Raw genomic sequence first — 23,173 nt, 5'->3', positions numbered from 1 at the left:
TGTCCTTCTTTAGAATTAATCTTTTAGGCAGAAACACATCCATTTGATAACATTTCTATTTGACCTTCCATTTTCTAAATCTGTTTTCTTTGCAACTGTGCACCATGTTAACGTTGCTGAGTGGTGCAAAAATAAATCCTTAAAATGAAATTTGTGATGCTTTCTGATTCTTGTAATAAATAACTATGTATAGCAGGGATACTACATGGCAAGAGTGGTTAATCAAATTTTTAATTCAAGCAGCATCTTTGAAGCTTAAGTTTAAATAGTTGGAAGCTATAGAGTGCAAGCTGGAAGGTGATGGGGAATCCAGGTGTCAAGGAAGATGGGTAAGAGGGAAATGAAGTGGGAAACCTGGAAGGCAATAGGTGGGGAAAAAGTGGAAGTGTGAATTCTCTTTCAAGAATTACTCCAGCACTAAATATGGTTGTCAAGACCATGCTTAACGCTGTTATTAAATGCATTGGGCTGTTTGGACCATGTGCAATAGTACACATGCCAGGTCTTTGGTAGAGCTATCCATGTAGTTCCACTCACCTATTTTGTCCTGTAGCTCCACATTCTATTATTCTTGTATTGCATCAGATACAATTAGCAAACACCATAAATCTGGAATATAAGTTTCCTCTTCCTTTCCCATCCACTATTCCGGCTCCTTTCTTACCCCATTCTCTTCACGTTCCTCTAGTGCCTCTCCTTTTTTTCCTCTCTCGTTTCACTTTTCTCTCCTTTAGATTCCTCTTTCAGCCCTTTTTCCAACTATTTCCTCCCATCCTTTCACTTCATCCGGACTCCCCTTCCTACCTACCTACTTTCCCTATCACCTGACTTCACCTATCACCTTCCAGCTTGTATTCCTTCCCCTCCCCCTAATTTCTTATTCTGGCTGTTTCCTTAAACGTCCTGACGAAAGGGTCTTCGTCCGAAGCCTCAACTCTTACTCCTCTCCGTAGTTTGACCTGCTGAGTTCTTTCAGCATTTTGTTTGTGCTACTGTGGATTTCCAGCATCTGCAGAATATGTTGTTTATGATTAACCTATGAAAATCATTCTTTCAGTTGCTAATTGTCTGGGAGTTACCAACAATTTCTGCATTCATTACTTAATTTTTGAAAGCAGCTTGTACATCTTTATTCTGCATTGTCATTTTAAACAGTGAAATGTTCACACAAGCATCTGCAGGTTGGCATTTTGGGCTTCTCTTCCACAAATGTTCATGGTAAAGGCTCCTATGCATTGTTGAAATAAATCTTTTGCTTTGTATTATAGTAATATCTACTTCCTCTCAATTCCCTCAAGAACAATGCACATGCAAGCATTAAATTAATTTATTTTGCCAGAAATTTATCCACTTCAAATGGCTTTTTATTGTGCTGCTTGACCATGTTGAGCATTTCCAGCATTTTCTGTTCTTAAATGTGCAGAACCTACATAATTTTGCTTTAAGATGTCTTTAGAATTTTTTGCTATTTATCTTTCTTTAGTTATTTAAAAGTATCCAAATTTTCCTGGATTTATTACCTATCCTATTGTAAAATAAAATAATTTTAAACTTTTCTGCTGTTGATTTCCCTTTGATTTACTCCATTTCCTTTCCCAATGAGCATCCTCAAATAAATTCAATGCCCTCTTCCCATTGCTACCATCAGGAAGGAGGTACATGCTCAACGATTCAGGAAAAGCTCTGCCATCAGATTTCTGAATGGACATTAAACGCACGAACACTACCTCACTACTTTATCTTCTGTTTTTTTTCTCTTTTGCACTAATTTAATTTAACTTGTATATATTCCCTTTATTTCTACTGCAACTGTTCCCAACATTTTCTTTCTGGTAAGTCAGAGATGTCAATATCCTTCAAATCCTCTTGTCCTCACCTATCATCCCATGAGCCTCCACATCCAACACATTCTCCACAACTTATGCCAGCTTCAATTGGATCAAATACATCTTTAACCACCCCCCCCCCCCCCACCAACTCTCCACTTTCCACATGGATAGTTCTGCCTGAGAATTGCCTCAACCATTTGTGCCTCCCCACTAATCTTACAGGCACTTAGCCCCGCCAAGTGCAAAAAGGGCTAAACTTCACCATTCACCTCCTCCCTCAGTTGCATTCAGGGTCCTGAACAGTCCTTCCAGGTGAGTGATCTATTATATCCATTGTTCGCAATGTGGCCTCCATTGGCGAGACACAATGTAGATTAGGGATTGCTCTATCCACAAAAAAAACTGGATTTCCCAGTGGCCAACCATTTTAATTCTAAACTTTATTTCCATTCTGATATGTCAGTCCGTGGCCACCTCTACTGCCACAATATGAGGCCACTCTCAGGCTGGAGGAGCAACACCTCAAATTCCATCTGGGTAGCCTCCAGCCTGATGGCATGAGCATCAATTTCTTAAACTGCCAGTAATTTTTCCCCCTCCTCTTCAGTTCTGCACTCTGTCCCCCATCTTGCCTCTTCTCCTCACCTGCCTATTGCCTTTCTCTGGTGACCCATCTCCTCTTTCTACCTTGGTCCACTCTCCTGATTCCTTCTCCAGCATTTACCTTTTTCCACCCATCACATTCTAGCTTCTTACCTCATACCCCTCCCCCACTCACCTGCCTTCACCTATCACCCAGTTTAAACTCCTTCCTCAACCCCCACCCTCTGATTTCTTTCCCCTTCCTATCCATTCCAAGTGAAGGGTGTCAGCCTGAAATGTCGACTGTATTCATTTCTATAGATGCTGCCTGACCTGAGTTCTACCAGCATTTTGTGTGTGTTAATCTGAACTGATGTTTCATTGCAATGCAAATAAAATGTATATCCTAATGGGCATGTAGATAGTGAATGATTGTGTTATGATAACTGAAGTCTTATGATAATCAGATTGGTCAGTCTGTTGAGATAATGCAAAATAGCCTGTGTACAGAAGAACTGAGTCCCTTGGCAGAACACTTATTATGGCCACGTTATGTTGAATTGTTTGTTTACAACATGATATGTGTATACTGCCAGAACCCTGTTCTTTTTACCTAAAAAAAAATAACTTGTGCATAGGGTACTGATGTTTGTCTTGTGCATGGGTACTACGAGGTACAGTTATAATGAAAAGCTTGCAGCAGAATCATAGGCACAGAAATTCAGACAACATACAAAATACCTACCTTAGTGCAGGGTTTCAACCCAAAACATTGATATTTCCTTCCATAGATGCTCTGTCTCATGGAGCTTAGCCAGCAGATTAATTATTGCTCAGGATTCTGGTATCTGCAGTCTTAAGCAGACAATGTAAATTATAAAAAAGCAACGAGGAAAAAAGACATCGGTGCAAAACAAAAACATGATCAGAAACAACTCTGTGGTGGTGAAAGAGGTTGTCAGAGGTGTTCTGTTGCTGAGGTAAGTTTAGGATTTTACATGTTTGTTCAAGAATCTGGTGGTTGTAGGTAAGAGGCATTGCCTATGTGACCAGCCATACTGACTTGGGAGAAGGTAACATTGTCTACACATTGCAGTGACATCAAGTAGTTGGTGACAAAGCAGGGTGTACTATCAAGCTGATGTGTAACTGGAGTGTGTGTTCATCTGTGCCTTTCATTGTTGTAAAGGCTAATTATATGTCTGTTGTGAAGCAAACTCCTGATGAACCAAGACACCCGTAGCCTGCTGAAGGCTAGATTTGGAGGTGTTCCAGTCTGGTGACCAAGGAAAGAGGACCAAATTTGAATCACAGAAGGATGCTCAACAGCTGTGACCAGGCTTAAATGCTTTCACTTCCTACCAAGTAAAACCATGTGACCATAAGCTTTTGCTCCCAGATAACCTCAATGCCTTTTATGCTGTCTTTCTCTGATAAATCTTCACACCTTCACAAACTCACACAAACCCCAATGATTTCAGTCTCTGATCCTGATGTGAGAGAATCCTTCAGGAGTGTGCACCCATGGGAAGCATCTGGTAATCAACTGGCTAGAGTGTTTACTGACATCTTTAACCTCTTGCTTTGATAGTCTGAGGTACCCACCTGCTTCAAGCAGGCTTCAATTATACCAGTGCATAAGAAGAATGTGGCACCCTGCTCCTGTGACCATTGTCCAGTGGCACTAACAGTACGTACACAATGATGAAGTGCTTTGAGTAGTTGGTGATGGAAGATACCAACTCCTTCCTGAGGAGCAACTTGGATCCACTACAATTTGTCTGCCATCACAGCAGGTCAAGAGAAGATGCCATTTCATTGGTTCCTCACTTGACTCTGGAACATCTGTACAGTAAAGATGCACACACTCATTTCCCGAAAACTAATCAATAAGCTGCAAGACACTGGCCTCTACCGCCTTGTGCAACTGGATCCTCGATCGCCTCACTTGCAGACCCCAGCCAGTTCAGACTGACAACAACATTTCCTCCACAATTATCCATCGGCACTGGTGCACCACAAGGCTTTGTGCTTAGCCCCCCTGCTTTTCTTGCTTTGTACTTATGACTGTGAGGGAAAGCACAACTCCAGTGTCATAATTAAGTTTGTTAATGAAACCACTGTTGGCTGAATCAAAGGTGGTGATGAATCAGCGATAAGGGGGAAACAAATCTAGCAGGCGCTACAACAGCCTCTCAAGGTCAGCAAAACCAAAAAGCTGATGATGACTACAGGAGGAAACGGGGTCCATGAGCCGGTTCTCAACAGGGGATCAGAGGTGGAGAAAATCAGTAACTCTGCAATCCTCAGCATTACCTTGGGTCCAGCACATATGTGCTATTAGAGAGACATCACAGCAGTACCTTCAGTTTCTTAGAAGTTTGTGAAGATTTCACATATCATCTAAAACGTCGATAAACTGCTGTAGACGCACAGTGGAGTGTATACTGTCTGGATGCATTGACGCCTGGTATAGAAACCCCAATGCCCTCAAACAGAAGAGTGTAAAAAAAGGAATGGATACAGCTCAGTCCTCCCCACCTTCAAACACATCTACAATGCACGGTGTCACAGGAGAGCAGTATCCATCATGTGGGCCACGTTTTCCTCTCACTGCTGCCATCAGGAAGGAGATACCAGCCTTAGGTCCCACACAAGGGTAAGGAACAGTTATCACCCTGCAACCATCAGGCTCCTGAACCAGAGTGGAAAACTTCACTCATCCTGGCACTGAACTGATTCCACAACCTATGGACTCACTTTCAATAACTCATGTTCCCAATATTTATTACAGTATTATCTTGGGCTTTTTTTTCATATTTGCACAATTTCAAAGTTCAAAGTAAAATTTATTATCAGAATACATATATGCCACTACATACAACCCTAAAATTCTTTTTCTCCGGGCATACTTAGCACAGCTAAGAGTATAACTGTGAACTGTAAACAAATAGTGCAAATACAGATAAATAAATAGCAATAAATAACGAGCATGAATTAATATAATAGAGTCCTTAAATGAGTGTAGTTATCCCCTTTTGTTCAAGAACCTGATGGTTGAAGGGTAGTAACTGTTCTTAAGCCCGGTGGTGCGAGTCTTGAGGCACTTGTACCTTCCACCCGATGGCAGCAGTGAGATAAGAGCATAGCCTGGGAGGTGAGGATCTTTGATGATGAATGCTGCTTTCAACCTTTCACGCAGATGTGCTTAATGGTTCAGAGGGCTTTACCCGTGATGTGCTGGGCCAAATCAGGTACCTTTTGTAGGATTTTCCACTCAAAGGCATTGGCGTTCCTATACCAGGCCATAAGCAACCAGTCAATACACTTTCCACCACATATCTATAGAAGCTTGCCAAGGTTTTTGATGACATGCCAAATCTCTGTAGACTCCTGATGAAGTAGAGGCACGACCATGCTTTCTTTGCAATAATATTTACATGATGGGACCCATCATGGACCAGGACAGATCCTCTGAGATAGTGACACCTAGAAATTTAAAGTTACTGACCACCTCTGATCTGATGATTACGGGCTCATGGACCACTGGTTTTCCCTCTCCTGAATTCTACTATCAGTTCCTTGGTCTTAGTGACATTGAGTGAAAGGATGTTAACATTACACCACTCAGTCAAGTTTTCAGTCTCCCTCCTGTATGCTGATTCATCACCCTCTTTGATGCAGCCCACAACAGTGGTGTCGTCAGATAACTTGTATATGGTGTTAGAGCTGTACTTAGCCACACAGTTAAAGGGAGTAGAGCAGGGGGCTAAGCACACATCCCTGCATATTTTTCACATTGGGTATGTGTCCATCTTCGTGTACAGTTTTTCAGTCCAGTTCAAGTTTAGTGTCAGTCAACCATCCACGTGAATACAGCCTCTGGGTAGGAGATACAGAAACCTTCGGTCTCACAGCACTCTGTCCAGGAACAGGTGTTAACTTATCACCATCAGGCTCCTGAACTGGTGTGAATAATTTCATTCGCCACCACTCTGAACTGATTATATGATCTAAAAACCCCTTTCAAGGAATCTTTATAGCTTATGCTTTCAGTATTATTTTTATTTACAGAGATTGATTTTGCACATTAGTGTTTGTCAGAGATTGTTTATGTAGTTTTTATACAACAGAATTCTCTGTAAATACCTACAAAATGAATCTCAAGGTAGTATATGGTAATGTATGCATACTTTGATAATTTACTTTGACCTTTGAATCAATCAAGCAACTATACTGAGTTTCAGCTAAACTGACTAGTGATTTCAGCCTGATTAGAGTTCCACTCTTTCTCTTCGTATCTGTCTAACTCTTCTCACTCAGGTCCACACATATTTTTGCTCTTGAGCACTATGTTCAATCCGTAGGGCAGAATCTGCGTTTCCTGTTGCCTACCACATTTATGCATCTTACTGATCGCATTGTTATAACGAGGTTAACATATCCCTGTAGGGGTAGATTGTGATCACCTGTTTTCAAAATTGAATTTAGTAACTTGGTATCTGAGTCTCAGAAGCATGAATTTATGCTTTTAGTCCATTTATCTGCGACACGGGCTCAGTGGTTCTCTCTTAAAGTTCCTATTCGCTCTCGCCCTCTCAATCTGTCCTGATTATACCGACCAGGAAGTTTCTCCTCCCCACACATATTTCCATTTGCTCTACGTATTCAAGGTTCAAAAGTTTAAAGTAAATTTATTATCAAAGTACACATATGTCAGTATATATTACCCCAAGATTCATTTTCTTGCGGGTATCCAAAGTTGAATTGAAACACAATAGAATCAAATTAAAAACCGCACTCCCCAACAGTATATTCCTCCTCAACTGACTCTGCTATTCAAAACTAACTTTCTCTATTTCCCACTCCACTGAAAAAAATCTTTGACCAAAAGTGTTAACTCTTTTTCTCCTTTACGATGCTGCCTGATAAAAGTCCACCTTCTTTACGTCTTCATACACATCTGTATTTGCAACCCCCCAGTGCACATGCGCATTGCGATACTTTCGCCCTGCGGTGGTGGACATGCGCATTGCGATACTTTCGCCCAGCGGCTGGGTTGTGGACATGCGCATTGCGATACTTTCGCCCAGCGGTGGTGGACATGCGCAATGCGATACTTTCGCCCCGCGGTTGTGCACAGCCTGCCGGGTGCTGTTAAATTGCGCGTGCGCAGTCGCTCTTTCTCTCTCGGCTGGAGTGGCGAGTGGCTGTGGTGGAGGCGCCCCGAGGTTCCGGTGAGTGTTACACAGGACGCGGAGCTGCTCTTGGGCTCCGACTGGCTTTTTACTAGCTGAGCCATCTTCTCCTCGCCCGTTGTGTTCTGCTTGTACGAGTGCAAGGAGGCAAATGGCGCCGAGTCCGGTGCGCTACTCTGGCGCGGTATGAAGGCCCGCCCCGGGCCACCGTCCTAGGCCTCTAACCTAATGGGCACACTCGATCGACTGCGGCCGAGAGGCCACGGCCCGGGACAACGGGAAATCGAGAGTCTCTGGGCCAAAGACCCCGGGCGCGGCTGGCCAGTCTCGGGCTACGGACATCAGGCTGATTGTACGGGAATCGCGACTTTATTTGTGAGGCCGCTGAGGTTTTCGCCAGGGGTTGGGGTTGGGGGGGTGGTGCGGAGAAGGCGGTGATAGTCGTGCCGAAGCTGCAATTCCTACCGGGAGTCGGTAGCCACGCGGCTAGAAGGAGGCGCAAGAAAGGGGGCTGGAAGTGTGGAGTAAGGCACAAAGCTGGCGGAACTCTGCTGAGGGAAGTGAACAGGCGACGTTTCGGGTCGAGACCCTCCCTCGCCCAGTCTTGTCCTGATGAGGGGTTTCGACTGTTTCCCCACCGACTGACCTGTTGAGTTCCTCGTTTGGTGTGCGTTGATCTGCACCTGCGGTTCACATGGCGACTGAGTTGGCCCTTTCAGAGATATTGAGAGCGAAATTCGGGTACATCAAGAGTCGTAGAAAGGAAAGGATGAAAGATTACCTCTTCCCTAAAGAATATGAGCGAACACGATGCTTTTTTCCCCCCTCAACTCACTCGTTTACGTGGTTATACTTCGGGTTATTCCCATCACGATTCGCCCGCACCACCCCACACACTTTAAGACAATAGTATTAATTTAAATTCACGGTTTTCTTGATTGAATTCATGCCACTAAATGTTTTTGGTCCTGATTCTGGATTGTCTATTACACCAGTGCACCTAGGACAGTTTGAAAGATGGGAAATTAGCTTTGTGTACAATGAGAGATCTGAATTAAAAGCGTAAAATATACAGGCCATGGGGTATTTCTGATCAATAACTTTTTACTAACCCCACAGAACCACCATGCAGCTATTTGTACGAGCTCAAAACACCCACACACTTGATGTGACTGGGGAAGAGACAGTTGGGGAACTTAAGGTAAGCTGTTATCACACAGGTATGAGTCTGTTTTTGGCATTTTGATCACAGTTCTTGATTGCAGCAATTAGTCTTTGTGCAGATTTTTTTTGTTGGATACTCATAGCAAAGTTAAATTTTGGCCTGTAATAGAAAGTAGTTGTTGCATATTAATTCTTGAAATGAATTAAGAATTGCCTAAGAATTTATCTTTTCTTAAAAACTCATCCAGGCCCATATTGAATCATTGGAAGGTGTCTCTTCTGTAGATCAAGTTATCTTGTTGGCTGGCTCTCCCTTGGATGATGATGCCGTTATTGGACAGTGTGGTATCAGTGAGCACACTACTCTGGAAGTAGTTGCTCGATTATTGGGTGGTATGTATTTTGTTGACTCGAATTTCCTTATTGTACCTACTGTCTAAGCATGTGATGTACTTTACATTTTCAGAATGTCTCAGTCCATAGTTTCCTTTCAATTGCCTTTTCTCAACAATTATGAGGCTGGATATGGGGTATTTACATCCTTTCAACTTCGTGGGCAGAAAGTTAGCTTTCCTCTTTCTACCTTTACTTAATCTGACTTTCATGGCCCTCCAGAGTTGTGCATCCTGTAAATCAACTACCCTTTCAGAAGTTCCTGTGCACCTGAGTTTTAAATGACCACCCCTAGTTTTGTGACAATGGCCCCTTGTGTTTCAGTAAGATCATAATACCAGATCCAAAGAATATCAATCTAATATCTTTAGTTGCTCTTGTAGAAAAACATCCCAGGAATTGGGTCCAGTGTATCGGTTTTGGAATGCCTCCAATGCTAGAATATCCTTCCATAAAGGAGAGCAAACTAGTGTAGTATTCTGGGTGTGGCCTTGTCCTGTACAACTAACAATCCACCTATTTAACGAAGGTCTAAATTACCATTACCTAACATTTGTTGTGGATCTAGTTACCTTGGGAATAAATCTACTTTATAAGCTAGTTAAATACTCTAGTCGTTGTTTACTACTAGGAATTAATGGCTTCTGTCTCTTGCTAGGTAAAGTTCATGGGTCCCTTGCTCGTGCTGGTAAAGTGAAGGGTCAAACACCAAAGGTAAGATTAACTGAAGGAATGCTCAGTGAAGCTGCTTTGGGGGTTGTGTATGTGTAAATTTGATGTATTAGTGGGAGATTAGAAAGTTTTTAACTAGGTTATTTTTTTAAGAAATTGTCTTCCTATCCTTATTTTAGCTTGGAAATGTATTCTGCATTCATTTTGGTGTACTTTAAGTGTTAGTTTTCTTGCAAAATACCGTCTGCTTGGAACAGTATTTGCACGGTTCCCAGTCTAGTAGGCTGTAACTCAAAACCAGCATTCTAACATTACAGCCAAATATAAAAGCTGATTTTGTTATAATTGCCTTGAATTTCCACAAATTAATACAACCAATTATTTTTGCAGGTGGCAAAGCAAGAAAAAAGGAAAAAGAAGACTGGCCGTGCAAAGAGGCGCATGCAGTACAATCGCCGCTTTGTAAATGTTGTGCCATACTTTGGCAAGAGGAAGGGGCCAAATTCAAACTCCTAAATTTGTCACCTAAAACTCTTTGATAGAAGTTTAATTTTGCCTTCTGCAGATATGATTACATGTATTGGAGTTGATATGAAAAATCAGCAAAATTTTGGCTTGCCTCATGATATTCTGTAATAGGATTAATAAAGAGATTACCACCATAACATTCTTGTCCAGTTTTATACTTGTGTGTATTCATGTCAAAGCTTACAATGTGATTTGCTCTGCCTATATCAGTTACCTGTCCCCACACAATGTTTCAGATGTCAATTGTTCTGATTGCAAAAATGCCTTTAAATCATGTCTAGATCCTTCAAAATGTTGTCTGCTTATAATCACCAGTCCTAATGGAATTGTTTATTATTTATCCATATATGCCATGTAAAATGACCAATATAAAATTCCCTTCCAATGGCAATAGATGCCTAAATAAGGTTGGTGTCAACTCCCAACTTCTAAAATAGGCACAGTATTTTCACTTTAATTACCAATGTCCTGAAGATCTCAGGACATTGTTGAATAAATGCAAAATTACTATTGATATCTGGGCATCTGTCTTGTGATTCTAACATGTAGAAAAATAATTTGAACTGTTAACAGTAAAACTAGTACCCTTGCCCAAGGAGCAAAACCAGGAGTGCCACATCTTTCAAGCATGTCCTAACTCAATCACTGTGGTTTCCACTCCTTGGAATAGAAGGTTCTGTATAATATGTAAAAATGGAGAAAGATCTAGAAAACAACAGCAATGGGGCATTCTCATCTATGGGAGATTTGGTATCATTGACATAAACATCGGGGTCAGGACAATTAGAATGGATTACTGGCACCATTAGCTACAGACAGCAAGATCCTGCAGCCAGTATTTTGGAAGCTAAGAAGTAGTAAGTAGCATCTCTGAAAGCAGAAACTGCCAGTTTACTGTGTGCTGCAGAACTAATTATTCAAGTGATGTAAGGAGAGAGAACAGCATAGCTGGAGAGAGTGGTCATGTCCAACATGAATTCACTAATGTGGCAGAGATTTGGGATCCGACCAAGAAATAATATTCTTTACAGTGCATATGTGTGAAGCATGTTCTGCATACAAAGCCACATAGTTTATACTGAAAGCTAAAACTTAACTATGCAAGATATGCCAACTATCCCTGAGATGTCACAATTCAACAAAACAATGGTTCAACCAGTAGCTACCAAAAATTAATAGAACTAAGGAGTGTTTGAATTCAATTAAGTGCATAGGTGAAAGGAACTGAACATTGTTCTAAAATGAGAAAAACCAATAGATTAGTTGATGCCTATTATAATGGAGGAGCTGGACAGCATGGAAAATCAGGGATCTCAAAACAACAGATTTGGAATGACTGGCAAAAAAAAAGTACTGGGGGGAGCGCAGAACATTAGAACAACATTTTAATCTAATGAGTTCCTAGGTTCTGGAATGCGTTGCCTGGAAAAATACTGGAAGCAAACCCACTCGCATTTGAAATGGAATTAGTTTCCTACTCCTCTGCATCTAAGGTTAGAGGGGGAGACACAAAAGTGAATTGTACAGATGTTATGAGTGAACAGCTGTCTGCCTTCTCATGACTGTTTTTCGTGCTTGCTCTTAATTCTCCATCCTCAGCCATATTTTCCATCTGTTGCATTAAATACAGATCAAGTGCAGAGATGCTGCCAGGTTGTTTAATCATAACATTCCCCTTAAGAGAACGTATCAATGCATAATTTGTAGAGGTATGAAAAGCTGATAAATAACAACACAATACAAAATGTTATCTTTCAGTAAAACAACACAATTCAGTTTAGAATATCTTTGGAGGCTCCAAAACAGCTTTATTTTGTCTGGCAGTTTTTAATCTTGTTCCAAGCATCATTCCACCATCAGCATAGTAGGTAATCATACAGAAATTCACGTAGGCTTTGTACAAATTCACAATTTTGTCCAGAAGATGCATATTTTAGTATTCAATTAACTTGATCTACAGAGATCTTTTTGAGCAACAGTGGACAGTTTAGAGGTAATATTCTCAAGCATGATTTGGGGTTATTCAATATCTACGAGCTCAACTTCAAAAATAAGTTTAGCATTTGGTGGAATCCTGATGTACAGTTAAGGAGAATCAGTTCATATCCTGAGAATTCTATTTATCAAGCAACTGTTCCACTCAAAGAATTCTATGTGTTCTTGACCTGTGATCTTTTGACGGTTTACATACTGCCAAAGCAGAAAAAAAACAATTGATGCCACAATTAACAATCAAGAAACAGCCAACCTTGGCACCTTTCAAATAACTGTCAGGTACTTAAATCAGACTTATTTGAAGAAAGCTGCACAATTATCTTCAACACATCGCCTGTAGCACCAGGGAACCCAACACATTTGTCTTAAAAAGCCCACCGTTCCATGCCTAGAGATCATTTTGGGAAATCTGATCACCTAGCTGTCCTCCTCCTGCTCACATACAAGCAGAGGCTGAAGAGCAGGGCACCAATGATAAATACAACCAAGAGGTGGTAGTGAGAGGCTGAGGAACGGCTGTCCAATTGCTTCGAGTTGGTAGACTGGGTCGCGTTCAGGGACTCAACACACAACGGTTGTCTTGCACTTAATAAAAACAGTTGTAGACTAATGTGTCCCTATAAAATCATTCAGACTTTCCCTTGCACCATCCTTAACTCCTGGTGGAGACATCGAGGCGCTGTCATGACAAGCATCGATTGCTCATCAGGCAGCGTTTCTGTAGCATTCTCCAGTTTTTTTAATGAGGTCGAGTTGCTAGCTCGATGCTCAACCCAGCACAGATGGAAAGTGTGGCTGGATTCAAACTCAGGACCATTTGCCCCAGAGTCCAGTGCCGATGCCACTACGTCACCAGCCGGCTCTGGATGGACCATGAGATCTGCAATCTACTGAGGGCCAGATCAGTGGCATTCAGGTCTAGTGACAAAGAAATGATCTCCAGAAAGCCATTTCACATGTGAAGTGGCAATTCTGGACCAAACTTGATTCACTGAAGGATCCACGACAGCTGTGGCAGGACTTGAATGCTGTCACCTCCTACTACAAAGTGAAACCAAGTGACATAGGTGACAACAAGGCTTGGGGCTTTGACCCCACCCAGATGTGCTCAATGCCTTTTATGCTCACTTTGACTATCAAAACATGGAGGAGATTTCTCAAACTCCCATAGCCCCTAATGACCCGATGATTTCAGTCTGAGACTGACAGGAGAGCATCATTCAGGAGCGTGAACCCATGGAAAGCATCTGGCCTAGGTGCAGTACCTGGCTGAGTACAAGGACCTGTGCTAATGAACAGCTTGGAATGTTCACCAATTATCTTTAACCTCTCACTTTGACAGTCTGAGGTACCTACCTGCCTCAATTAAACCAGTGCAGAAGAACCTGTTTCAATGACTATTGTCCAGCCGCACTTACATCCACTATGATGAAGTGTTTTGAGAGGTTGATAAGAAATATTACAACTCCTTGCTGAGAACTGACTTGGATCCACTCCAATTTTCCTACCATCACTATAGGTCAACAGCAGATGCCATTTCTCTGGCTCTTCACTGAACTGTGTAACATCTGAACAGTCAAGATGCATAAATCAGGATGCTCTTCATTGACTACAGCTCAGCATCCAATACTATCATCCCTTTGAATCTAAATCAATAAGCTTCAAGTCGTAGGCCTTAATATCCTCTTCTTCAACTGGATCCATTTCCACACTTGGAGACCCATTAGTTCAGATTGGCAACAACATCTACTCCATAATATCCCTCAGCACAGGTGTACCACAAGGTTGTGTGCTTAGCCCCCTGCTCTACCCACTTTATACTTATGACTGTAAAGCTAAGCACAGTTCCAATGCCATATTTAACTTTGCTGACAACACCACTGTCATTGGCTGAATCAAAGGTGGTGACAAATCAGCATATAGGAGGGAGACTGCCACCACAACCTCTCACTCAATGTCAGCAAAACCAATGAGTTGATTATTCACTTCAAGAGGGGGGAAACTGGAGGTCTATTAGCCAGTTTTCATCTGGGGATCAGAGGTGAGTGTTATCATTTCAGGGGATCTGTCCTGGGTCCATTACAAAGAAAGTACAACAGTGCCTCTACTTTCTTAGAAATTTGTGAAGATTATGAATGTCATTTAAAACTTTCACAAACTTCTATAGATGTGCGGTGGAGAGTATATTGACTGGATGCATCACAACCTATATAGAAAAAAGAATGCCCTTGTATAGAAAAGCCTACATTAAGCTGTGGCTACGACCCAGTCCATCACAGGAGCTTTTGATAGTGTTGGGCCTATACTCACTGGAATGAAGGGGTATGTCATTGAAAACTATCTAATCTTGAAAGGCCATTTGAATGTTGAAATGACAGGGGAGTCTAAGACCAGAGGACATGGCCTCAGAATAGAGGGACGTCCACTTAGAACAGAGACGAAGAGGAATTTCTTTAGCTAGAGAGTTGTGAATTTGTGGAACTCATTGACACAGGCAGGTGTGGAGGTCAAGTCATTGGGTATATTTAAGGCAGAGGCTGATAGATTCTTGATTAATCAGGGCTTGAAGGGTTACAGGAAGAAGGCAGTAGATTGGGGCTGAGGGGAAAATGGACCAGCCATGATGAAATGGCAGAGTACACTCAATGGGCCAAATGGTCTTATTCTGCTCCGATATTTTATGGTCTTAAGGGTAAAGGCATCATTGAGCACTGCTCCTGGAAAGCAGCTTCCATCCACAAGGACCTCACCATCAAGGCCATGCTCTTTTCTCTCTGCTGCCATCGAGAAAGTGGTACAGGAGCCTCAGCACCCACGCAACCAGGTTCTGGAACAGTTATTACCCCTCAGCCAACAGACTTTTAAACCAGAGAAAATAACTTCACTCACCCCATCACTGCACTGTTCCCAGAACCTAGGGGCTCACTTTTGAAGACTTTTCGTCTCATGTTTTTGATATCTTTTTAAAAACCATTTCTTCTATTTTTCTCTATCTTTTTGTTTCTGTGGTTTGTTTTAGTTTTGCACATTGGTTGACGTCTGCCTTATTGGGTATGGTGTTTCATTGATTCTATTATTTCTTGTATTTACTGTGACTGCCCTCAAGAAAACAAATCTCAGGGATGTGTATAGTGACATGTGTCCATCGATAATAAATTTACTTTGAACTCCAGAACTAAAGTTACATAATCACTTCAGATAAGCAGCATTGGAGTTGAGCTACAAGGATATTCTAATGAACAAAATCAAAAGACTGAAACAATGTATTATTAGAATAGCCAAAATTTCTATGGCATGAATTGGCATTGCAAATCTAGGAAGTTTATTTAGCTCAAACACTGTGAATCTAACTTATATTCACATAACAGCAGAGACAAATCTGCTTATTTAATACAATCATAGCAGCAAACTGGAGACTCCTGTTGCAAGATTGCACACTATGAGGGGTGAATGATAAGTTTGTGGCCTAAGGTAGAAGGAATCAATTTTAGATGACTAACACATTTATTTTTCAACATAGTCCCCTCTTACATTTACACACTTAGTCCAGCGGTCATGGAACATACAGATCCCTTCTTTGTAGAAGTCGGCATCTTGGACCTCCAGAAGTGGTCCACAGCAGGGGTGGTTGATAAGTTTGTGGCCTAAGGTAAAAGCAGATGAGTTATACAGCTCTCGTTACATGCATGTGCAGTTCAACTCTTTGAATGATTATGCAGAAAGTTTGAAGTTAATAACTCATCTCCTTCTACCTTAGGCCACGAACTTATCAATCACCCCTGCCATGGACCACTTCTACAAAGAAGGGATCCATATGCTCCACGACCGCTGGACTAAGTGTGTCAATGTAGGAGGGGACTATGTTGAAAAATAAATGTCCTAGGACAAATTGACTCCTTCTACCTTGGGTCACAAACTTATCAATCACCCTTCCTACATGTCTTCTACAGAGCACATTCCTAAAGAGTTCATTCTGTCCAGAAAGATGTACCAATAGAACCAGTGTTACGAATGTGGAGCAACTCTGAGGGGGCCGAAGGATGCAAAGTCGCCCCCTCCTTTTTGAGAATTGCAGGATTGCTATTATTTCGGGCCTGAGACCCAGGAAATGAGAGAGATACACATCATGTCAATAATGAGAGAGAGAGACGCAGGATCACAGCAAAGGCAGTTATAGACAATGCAGAATATACAAGGCTTGGAATGTCTCCTAACAAAAAGTGGAACGGAACCAATGATCACTGCTATTGTCTCTTGGAGAAGGAATTGTGTATTGAGTACTGTACTATTCATTGAAACCCCTCAGGGGACAACCAGAGTGGTCTGGTTGAGGGATTGCATCATCCCAACCTGACTGACATCTGAGACCCCGTGAGTGAAGATAAAAGAGGGGTCTGGGGAACACCCCTTAGACACACCAGGAGAAACGTATGAGACCGGTGGGGGGGGGGCTTGTGTGTGTGTGTCCATCCTTGCCTGGGTGGCGTCTCCTCCACGGAACGGTCTAGCTAAAGGACGGATACGGATCAAGACCGTACCATGGAAAGTCGGCAAGTTATTCTTCTATTTCTCACTCTCTCTCCAACAATTGCAACACAGCGACAAAGAAACAACGGCTGTAGCCTGTATGAACTGAAATGAACTTTAGATTTCCATCGGACAGTTCATTATCCCCTAGACAATGATAGAGCTTATTTCTTATCAATTATTATTATACCCGCACTTTTAGGTTTAGTATTGATGACATATATTATCTGTATATTTGCATTGATATTTTTGTGTATTTTTATTAAAAAATACTGTTAAAAATAGTATCATCAGACTCCAATGGATACTTCTATCTTTGCTGGTAAGTAACCCAGTTACGGGGTTCGTAACACCAGAAAACATAGCTTAGGTGTACAAAATAATTAATCACTTTTATAATTGTGAAATTATAAATTATTTCTACAGAAGTACTATGGACATGCTTCTCTGCATCTGTAATATTAAGATTTTCACTAAGGTATCACAGAGAAAAGGATACTTGGCTTCTGGTTGTCCTTTCTTACCATAACCCCAATCAGATTCAATCTGTATCCGGGACTTTTCTCCTTTACTCATAGTCAGGAGTGCTTCATCCCACTGTTGAGAGACAAGTCTGTTGATTCAGCAGCAAATAGAAGATGAATACTAAACATTCAAAGGAATCTTCCCAACTTATGTGATCATTCTCAATCCATCCCAGAAAGTCCTAGATTTATTACTGGTCTTTGCTGACACTCGTTAAACGGGCTTGCCAGAAATAGTATAATGGAAGGGAAATTATACTGAAGAATTCTGCTGGTAGATTTGCTTTAATATGCAAGTGTCTGTTCATTGCATGGCTACAAGATTAGATAGTTGTTCCCTCTATTGCCAACTTGTGCAATCACTCATTCCTGTTTTTATTTTATTTTGAGATATGGTGAGGAACAGGCCCTTCCAGCCCAATGAGACACAGTGTCCAGCAACCCACCTACTTAACACTAGCCTAATCGAAGGACAATTTGCTATGACTGCTAACCAGTATATCCTTGGAACGTGGGTGGAAATGGAGCACGTGAAAGAAACACACCCGCCCACAAGTAGGATGTGCTTGCAGGCAGCGTCGGAACTGAACTACAAACTCCAACACCCTGAGCTGTAATCTTATGGGCTTATTTGAGGAAGGATGAAAAACTGACTATATGGAATAGCGGAGCAGACATGATGGGCCGAATGGCCTGTTTCTGGTCCTATGTCTCGTGGTGTTAATAGAGTTGCATTAACCACGCTACTGTGAAATAATAATTGCCAGTGCAGATTAACAAAGCACCTTCTCTGCAGAAGACAAATGCAGTGAAAAATAAAAAACAGAAATTCATACTAACTTGAAGACAGATCCCGCTCATGCATGTGCTACTCAAATCCAAATTATGTACTAACCCCTCGGATAACTTTTCCAACTCCAACTTTAAAGCTGAAAGGCTTAGCTGCCTTCTTCTTTTTTGAGCCTGTTAAAAAGAAAGTAATGATTTAAAAGCTAACTCTATTATTAAAGTTCTTCTATGCATGCAATACACTGGTACCTCAAAGGGCAATAATTTGCTACAGTGCTCTTGGTCCTCCTGTTTGAATATTTGTAAGTATGCATCTTCAAGAACTTTAAAATAGATACCCACTTGTGCTGCATGCTGCTGCCATGCACCCGTGTTCCACTTGCATTCCCACAGCAAGAAATCATCCAGGACTCAGCTTACAGAAGCTGCCTATAAGAACTGTTGTTGGGCAGGCAGGGGCACATTTAGCATGAGATGTGAGGTTCAGGGTTAGACCCTGGCTGGGAAGGTGAATGTGCTGGGACTGGCAGCACTTGATTCAACAGTCTAGCTCATTATCTCCTCTTGGATGTGATGGAAGCTGCTACCTTGCTTTGCCAGCTCTCCCCAGCCTCATGACATCTCCTAGGCCACAAGCTTACCAGTGCTTGCTGATCATTCGAGGAAACAGTAGGTATGTGCAGCAAATGCCACCTTGCCATCAACATTGGCAGAATTTCAGATGGTGACAAGAGGGTGTACAGGGGCGAGATATATCAGCTAGTTGAGTGGTGTCGCAACAATAGCATTCCACTCAGCATCAGTAGTACCAAAGAACTGATCGTGGACTTCAGGAAGTTTAAGACGAGGAAACATAACCAGTCCTCATAGAGCAGTCAGAAGTGGAAAGAGTAGGCAATTTCAAGATCCTGGGTGTCAATATCTCTGAGCCTCTAACCTGGACCCAACGTATCAATGCAGCTACAAAGGCACAACAGTGGCCATATTTCATTAGGAGGAAATTACAAATTTCATTTGAGGAAATTTGGTATGTCACCAAAGACACTTGCAGACTTCTACAGCTGTAGTGTGGACAGCATTCTAACTGGCTGATTCACCGTCTGGCATGGGTGGGGGGGGGGGGGGGCACTGCACAGGATCGAAATAAGCTGCAGAGTGTTGTAAACTTAAGTCAGCTCTACAATGGGCACTAGCTTTCATAGTACCCAGGACATCTTCAAGGAGCGGTACCTCAGAAAGGCAGCATCCATCATTAAGGACCCCAATCACCAGGTCATGCCCTCTTCTCATTGCTACCTTCCGGAAGGAGGTACAGAAGCATAAAGGCACTCACTCAGTGATTCAGGAACAGCATCTTCTCCTCTGCCATCCAATTTCTAAATGGACGTTAAACCCATGAACACCACCTCACTAACTTTTAAAATTGCTATTCTTACAAATACTTATTTAACTAATATATATGCTTACTGTAATTCTCAATTCTCCCCTATTACCATGTACTGCATTGCACTGTTGCCACAAAAACAACAAATTTCACGACATACGTTGGTGATATTAAACCCGATTCTGAACATTGGCACAAGAGGCAACATCGTATCTTACAGGCAATTATACCCCAAATTAGCAAAACGTTTTTGCTCCCTTTGTTGCTTACCAGAAGCAACATTTGAGTCAAACACGGTCCCATCTTCTAACATCCCCGTATACCAGCAGTGAACCGTGTCGCCCTTCTTGGGAAAGTTGATTTTGTCACCTTTTTGCAACATTGTTTTGGTATACTTTGGTGGTTCCTGAAATTGATGAAAAGACACAGTTAACAACTGCTGTATTGTATAACATTTTATTCTCAACTTACAAATCTATAATTTCAAATAAACTAAACTGCAATATAAGGAATCAAAGGTGAAACGTTAAGAGTGGGCAAGTTCAAACTACTGCCTGCAGATGGGGACAATCTGCAAGGAAGTCTCAGCAAAATGGTCTGACTACAAATTCTGTCCTTTATAATTTATGCAGGTGTTATTTATGCAGGTTTATATAAACAAGATTCAAATGAGGTTTGAATTCAGAAAATGATAAGCATTAAGTTTCAGTTATTCAGACTGCAAAAGGCTTTAGCTTTAAAAAAAAGTTTGCATTTTTTACCTCATAATCAATCTTTCTTTCCCACTCTTTATTCCATTTTATGCAGATCATTTGTCACTGAATTTACCTGCTCTAATTCACTTTCTTCTTAAGAGTTTTGACAGAATTGGTTAAGGAGATGTCTATTTCGTCTATTGACCACTGGAACCCAAATGCCTTTGCTGTGCTCCTATCAGTTTGCAGCAATAGCAATGGCATTAATAAAACAGTGGAAAATCGAAAGCTGGAGCTGCAAGCTGATCTGCTTAACTGACATCTATTGATTAATTCTATAATGCCATGTTGTAACCCAGTAAATCAATTTAAATAATCAGCAGATCTGAAATATAAATTCATCAATTTTGGAAAACAAAACTCTCCAATTTCACATACTAACCTCACTTGCAGGCAATTCAGTTTTTTTCGCCTTTACTTTGTCCTGAGCCGCCCCCACTTTCACATCTTTAAGCTGCTGGGTGACCTTTTCTGTGGATTCTGTGCCCTTAAATCTCTGCAGGTCAAGGAACACGAGTTATTTCTCCAGATCTGTGCTGTAATGTTCTATAACACCCGGGATTGCAGTTTTCTGATTAAGCAAAGCAACATCTGGTTAGAGGCCATGAGAACTTCAAAACAAGAATTTGGAATTAGATTATTATTGTCACATGTACAGAAGAGTGGTGTAAAACCATATCTTGCATATTGTTCACAGAACAAATCAGTACACAGTGCACTGTGTTAGTACAAGGCAGAATAAAGGGCAGCACCCACAGAGAAAGTGAGGAAGAATGTGATGTCAGGAGTCTGTCTTACCACACGAAGGATGGTCTTATATAAACATGTAATAACCAGAATAAACTTAAAAAACGGCAGCGGATTACTTTCCCCCAAGGCGTTTTCTTGGAATGAGAAAAAAAAGAGGCTGGCAATGATAGGACTGTTATAATAGGAACTGAGATGTTTCTTAGGTGATCGAAATGAAGCTTCAAAGCAATGAAACATTTACATGGAGTTGTCAGGAAATTGCACTACCTTCGAGTTAGTAAATCAGTATCAAAATCATTGTCAGAACATCCAGAGAATGGGAATTATCTCCACACACCCACTGGAACGGGGATCTGGAATGTTGCACAAGGTTCTAGTGCAGATTCCATAAGTAATTCTTGAAAAAGATGCAATGGAGCTTTAAGAACCCAACTCAAAAAGAAGGGGCATAAGATACGTACAATTGTTCTTTCAAAGAGAAATATACAATGGAACTGCATCACTCTAATTATAATGCCTAAGTGGTCAGTTGTTAGTAAAGAGGAACAAATATTATCAGGACAGCAGGGAAATTCTTCACTTTCCTCTTAATATATGGCCAAGTGCTCCTTTACATCCTCACCAGTGCTTGTATGGAACCTTAGTTTAACATTTTACCCCCCCCCCCCCCCCAAAGTTGTCAGCTTCCAATAGCACAGCACTTACAGAATGCACTGGAGTGGCCGGCAATACTTGTGGATTTTCTGGTTGGTCTTCAAACAAAACCATACAACTCAAAAGCTAAGAGTTGAGCAAAATATGAACATCTAGCAGCTGTTCCCGCAGAACAGTGCATGCACAGAACATGCTGTCAACTCAAGCCGAATACTTCTTTGCTAAATCCCTTCACACAACAGCTGAGATCTTGTTCAGCAGTGATGAAGATCACATTGTATACGAGTTGGGCACTGCATAACTGCAATTACAACTGGAAGATTTTTGATCACCGTAAGGAAGTGAACAAGGAATTTCTCCAATGGCCTTTCACATTTAAAACAGGGCTTTTGCAAATAAAGAGCTTACAGGTAGTGATGTTAATTTGATATATGTTGTGAGATACAGATGACATGTAATAGATAGGATGTGCACGTTCTGTTTTTATACATTTCTTTCATTAGGTCAATGACCTCAAACTTAATTATGTAGTGTTCTTGTGTCACACCCCCATCTGGTGTTACAAAGATAAAACATTACATCATCATAGGCAATTAGCATATCATTCATTGCATTCAAAGAGAACATCTTCAATGTTTGCAAAGCAGAAATATGGAGTCAATTAATTCGAGATTGTTGCATTTGAGAACAAAATGGGCAACGAATATTTAAAACAATCCTTTACCTTAGTTTCAAAAAGGTGATTGTAGGCATTTATTAGCTGTTCCTTCTTTGCAGTCTTGGCAACATTCTTGATATTTCCCATTAACTTATATTCACCTAAAAACTATTATCAAAAAAGTAATTTTGAGTATCTTTCTCAAAAACCAACAGCTAACGTTCTCGCATACCTAGTCCTTTTAACTTAAAACTTAATTTTATTATTTTCAATGTATAAAATGTGCAAAGTAACTTTTGTATTGAAAATATCAAATCTACTATGACATTCAGTAAGTTTACAACGCGGCACACGAAATATGTTCAAGTCTCGGTGCGGTCGGGGGCTGCACAGAGAAAAGCTGGGCAGTTCTGCAGCAACTGGCGGGACAAGGCCAAGCCATGTGCGGTTTCGCCGAGCCCTCGGGAGCCGCCGCCGCTGCCGCTGCCGCTGCCGCTGCCGCTGCCGCCGCCGCAACTGCTCACCGGGTCCGAGGCATTCTGCTGCAAAAACTGGATGATGTCCTTTTTAGCTACATCCTCGCTCCGCAGCTGCTCGTCGGTCCACTGCCTCGTTGGCTCCGCGGCCATCACCGTCCGCCGTCTCCCAGACTGGCGTCTGGCAGGCTCATTCTAGCAAGTCCGCCCGAGACAGCGACACCCAGCGGCCGCCGTCCTGGGAAGGCCTGCCGGGAGCCTCCACTCGGGACAGCGCCACCCAGCGGCCGCCGTC

General features: G+C 41.7%; 2 protein-coding genes across 2 annotated transcripts; one reads left to right on the top strand and one right to left on the bottom strand.

The window, feature by feature from the left end:
- Positions 1–7,521: 7,521 nt before the first annotated feature.
- Positions 7,522–10,503, top strand: faua (FAU ubiquitin like and ribosomal protein S30 fusion a). The gene is made up of 5 exons (XM_059959511.1): positions 7,522–7,648; positions 8,729–8,810; positions 9,022–9,166; positions 9,825–9,880; positions 10,229–10,503. Exons 2-5 carry the CDS (start codon positions 8,736–8,738, stop codon positions 10,352–10,354), a joined length of 402 nt encoding a protein of 133 aa, XP_059815494.1. The 5' UTR covers positions 7,522–7,648; positions 8,729–8,735; the 3' UTR covers positions 10,355–10,503.
- A 1,507-nt stretch (positions 10,504–12,010) lies between these two features.
- fkbp3 (FKBP prolyl isomerase 3) lies at positions 12,011–23,086 on the bottom strand. Its single transcript, XM_059959503.1, has 7 exons — positions 22,927–23,086; positions 22,469–22,570; positions 20,723–20,836; positions 19,856–19,991; positions 18,308–18,375; positions 17,388–17,485; positions 12,011–12,440 (listed from the first exon to the last, which is right to left on the bottom strand). Exons 1-7 carry the CDS (start codon positions 23,029–23,031, stop codon positions 12,386–12,388), a joined length of 678 nt encoding a protein of 225 aa, XP_059815486.1. The 5' UTR covers positions 23,032–23,086; the 3' UTR covers positions 12,011–12,385.
- Between the last annotated feature and the right edge of the window lie 87 nt (positions 23,087–23,173).

Source organism: Hypanus sabinus, chromosome 2, assembly GCF_030144855.1.
Source record: "Hypanus sabinus isolate sHypSab1 chromosome 2, sHypSab1.hap1, whole genome shotgun sequence".
In the NCBI taxonomy this organism is placed as follows: domain Eukaryota; kingdom Metazoa; phylum Chordata; class Chondrichthyes; order Myliobatiformes; family Dasyatidae; genus Hypanus; species Hypanus sabinus.
This window is presented reverse-complemented; position numbering and strand designations above follow the sequence as displayed.

Excerpts from the sequence above, each read along its gene's own strand:
- fkbp3 (XM_059959503.1), bottom strand. The coding sequence starts at position 23,031 with ATGGCCGCGGAGCCAACGAGGCAGTGGACCGACGAGCAGCTGCGGAGC. Across the intron at positions 20,837-22,468 it reads ATCACCTTTTTGAAACTAAG|AGATTTAAGGGCACAGAATC; the intron begins GTAAAGGATTGT and ends CTTGACCTGCAG. Across the intron at positions 17,486-18,307 it reads TTGGAAAAGTTATCCGAGGG|TGGGATGAAGCACTCCTGAC; the intron begins GTTAGTACATAA and ends GTCTCTCAACAG.
- faua (XM_059959511.1), top strand. The coding sequence starts at position 8,736 with ATGCAGCTATTTGTACGAGCTCAAAACACCCACACACTTGATGTGACT. Across the intron at positions 8,811-9,021 it reads AGACAGTTGGGGAACTTAAG|GCCCATATTGAATCATTGGA; the intron begins GTAAGCTGTTAT and ends AAACTCATCCAG. Across the intron at positions 9,167-9,824 it reads AGTTGCTCGATTATTGGGTG|GTAAAGTTCATGGGTCCCTT; the intron begins GTATGTATTTTG and ends GTCTCTTGCTAG.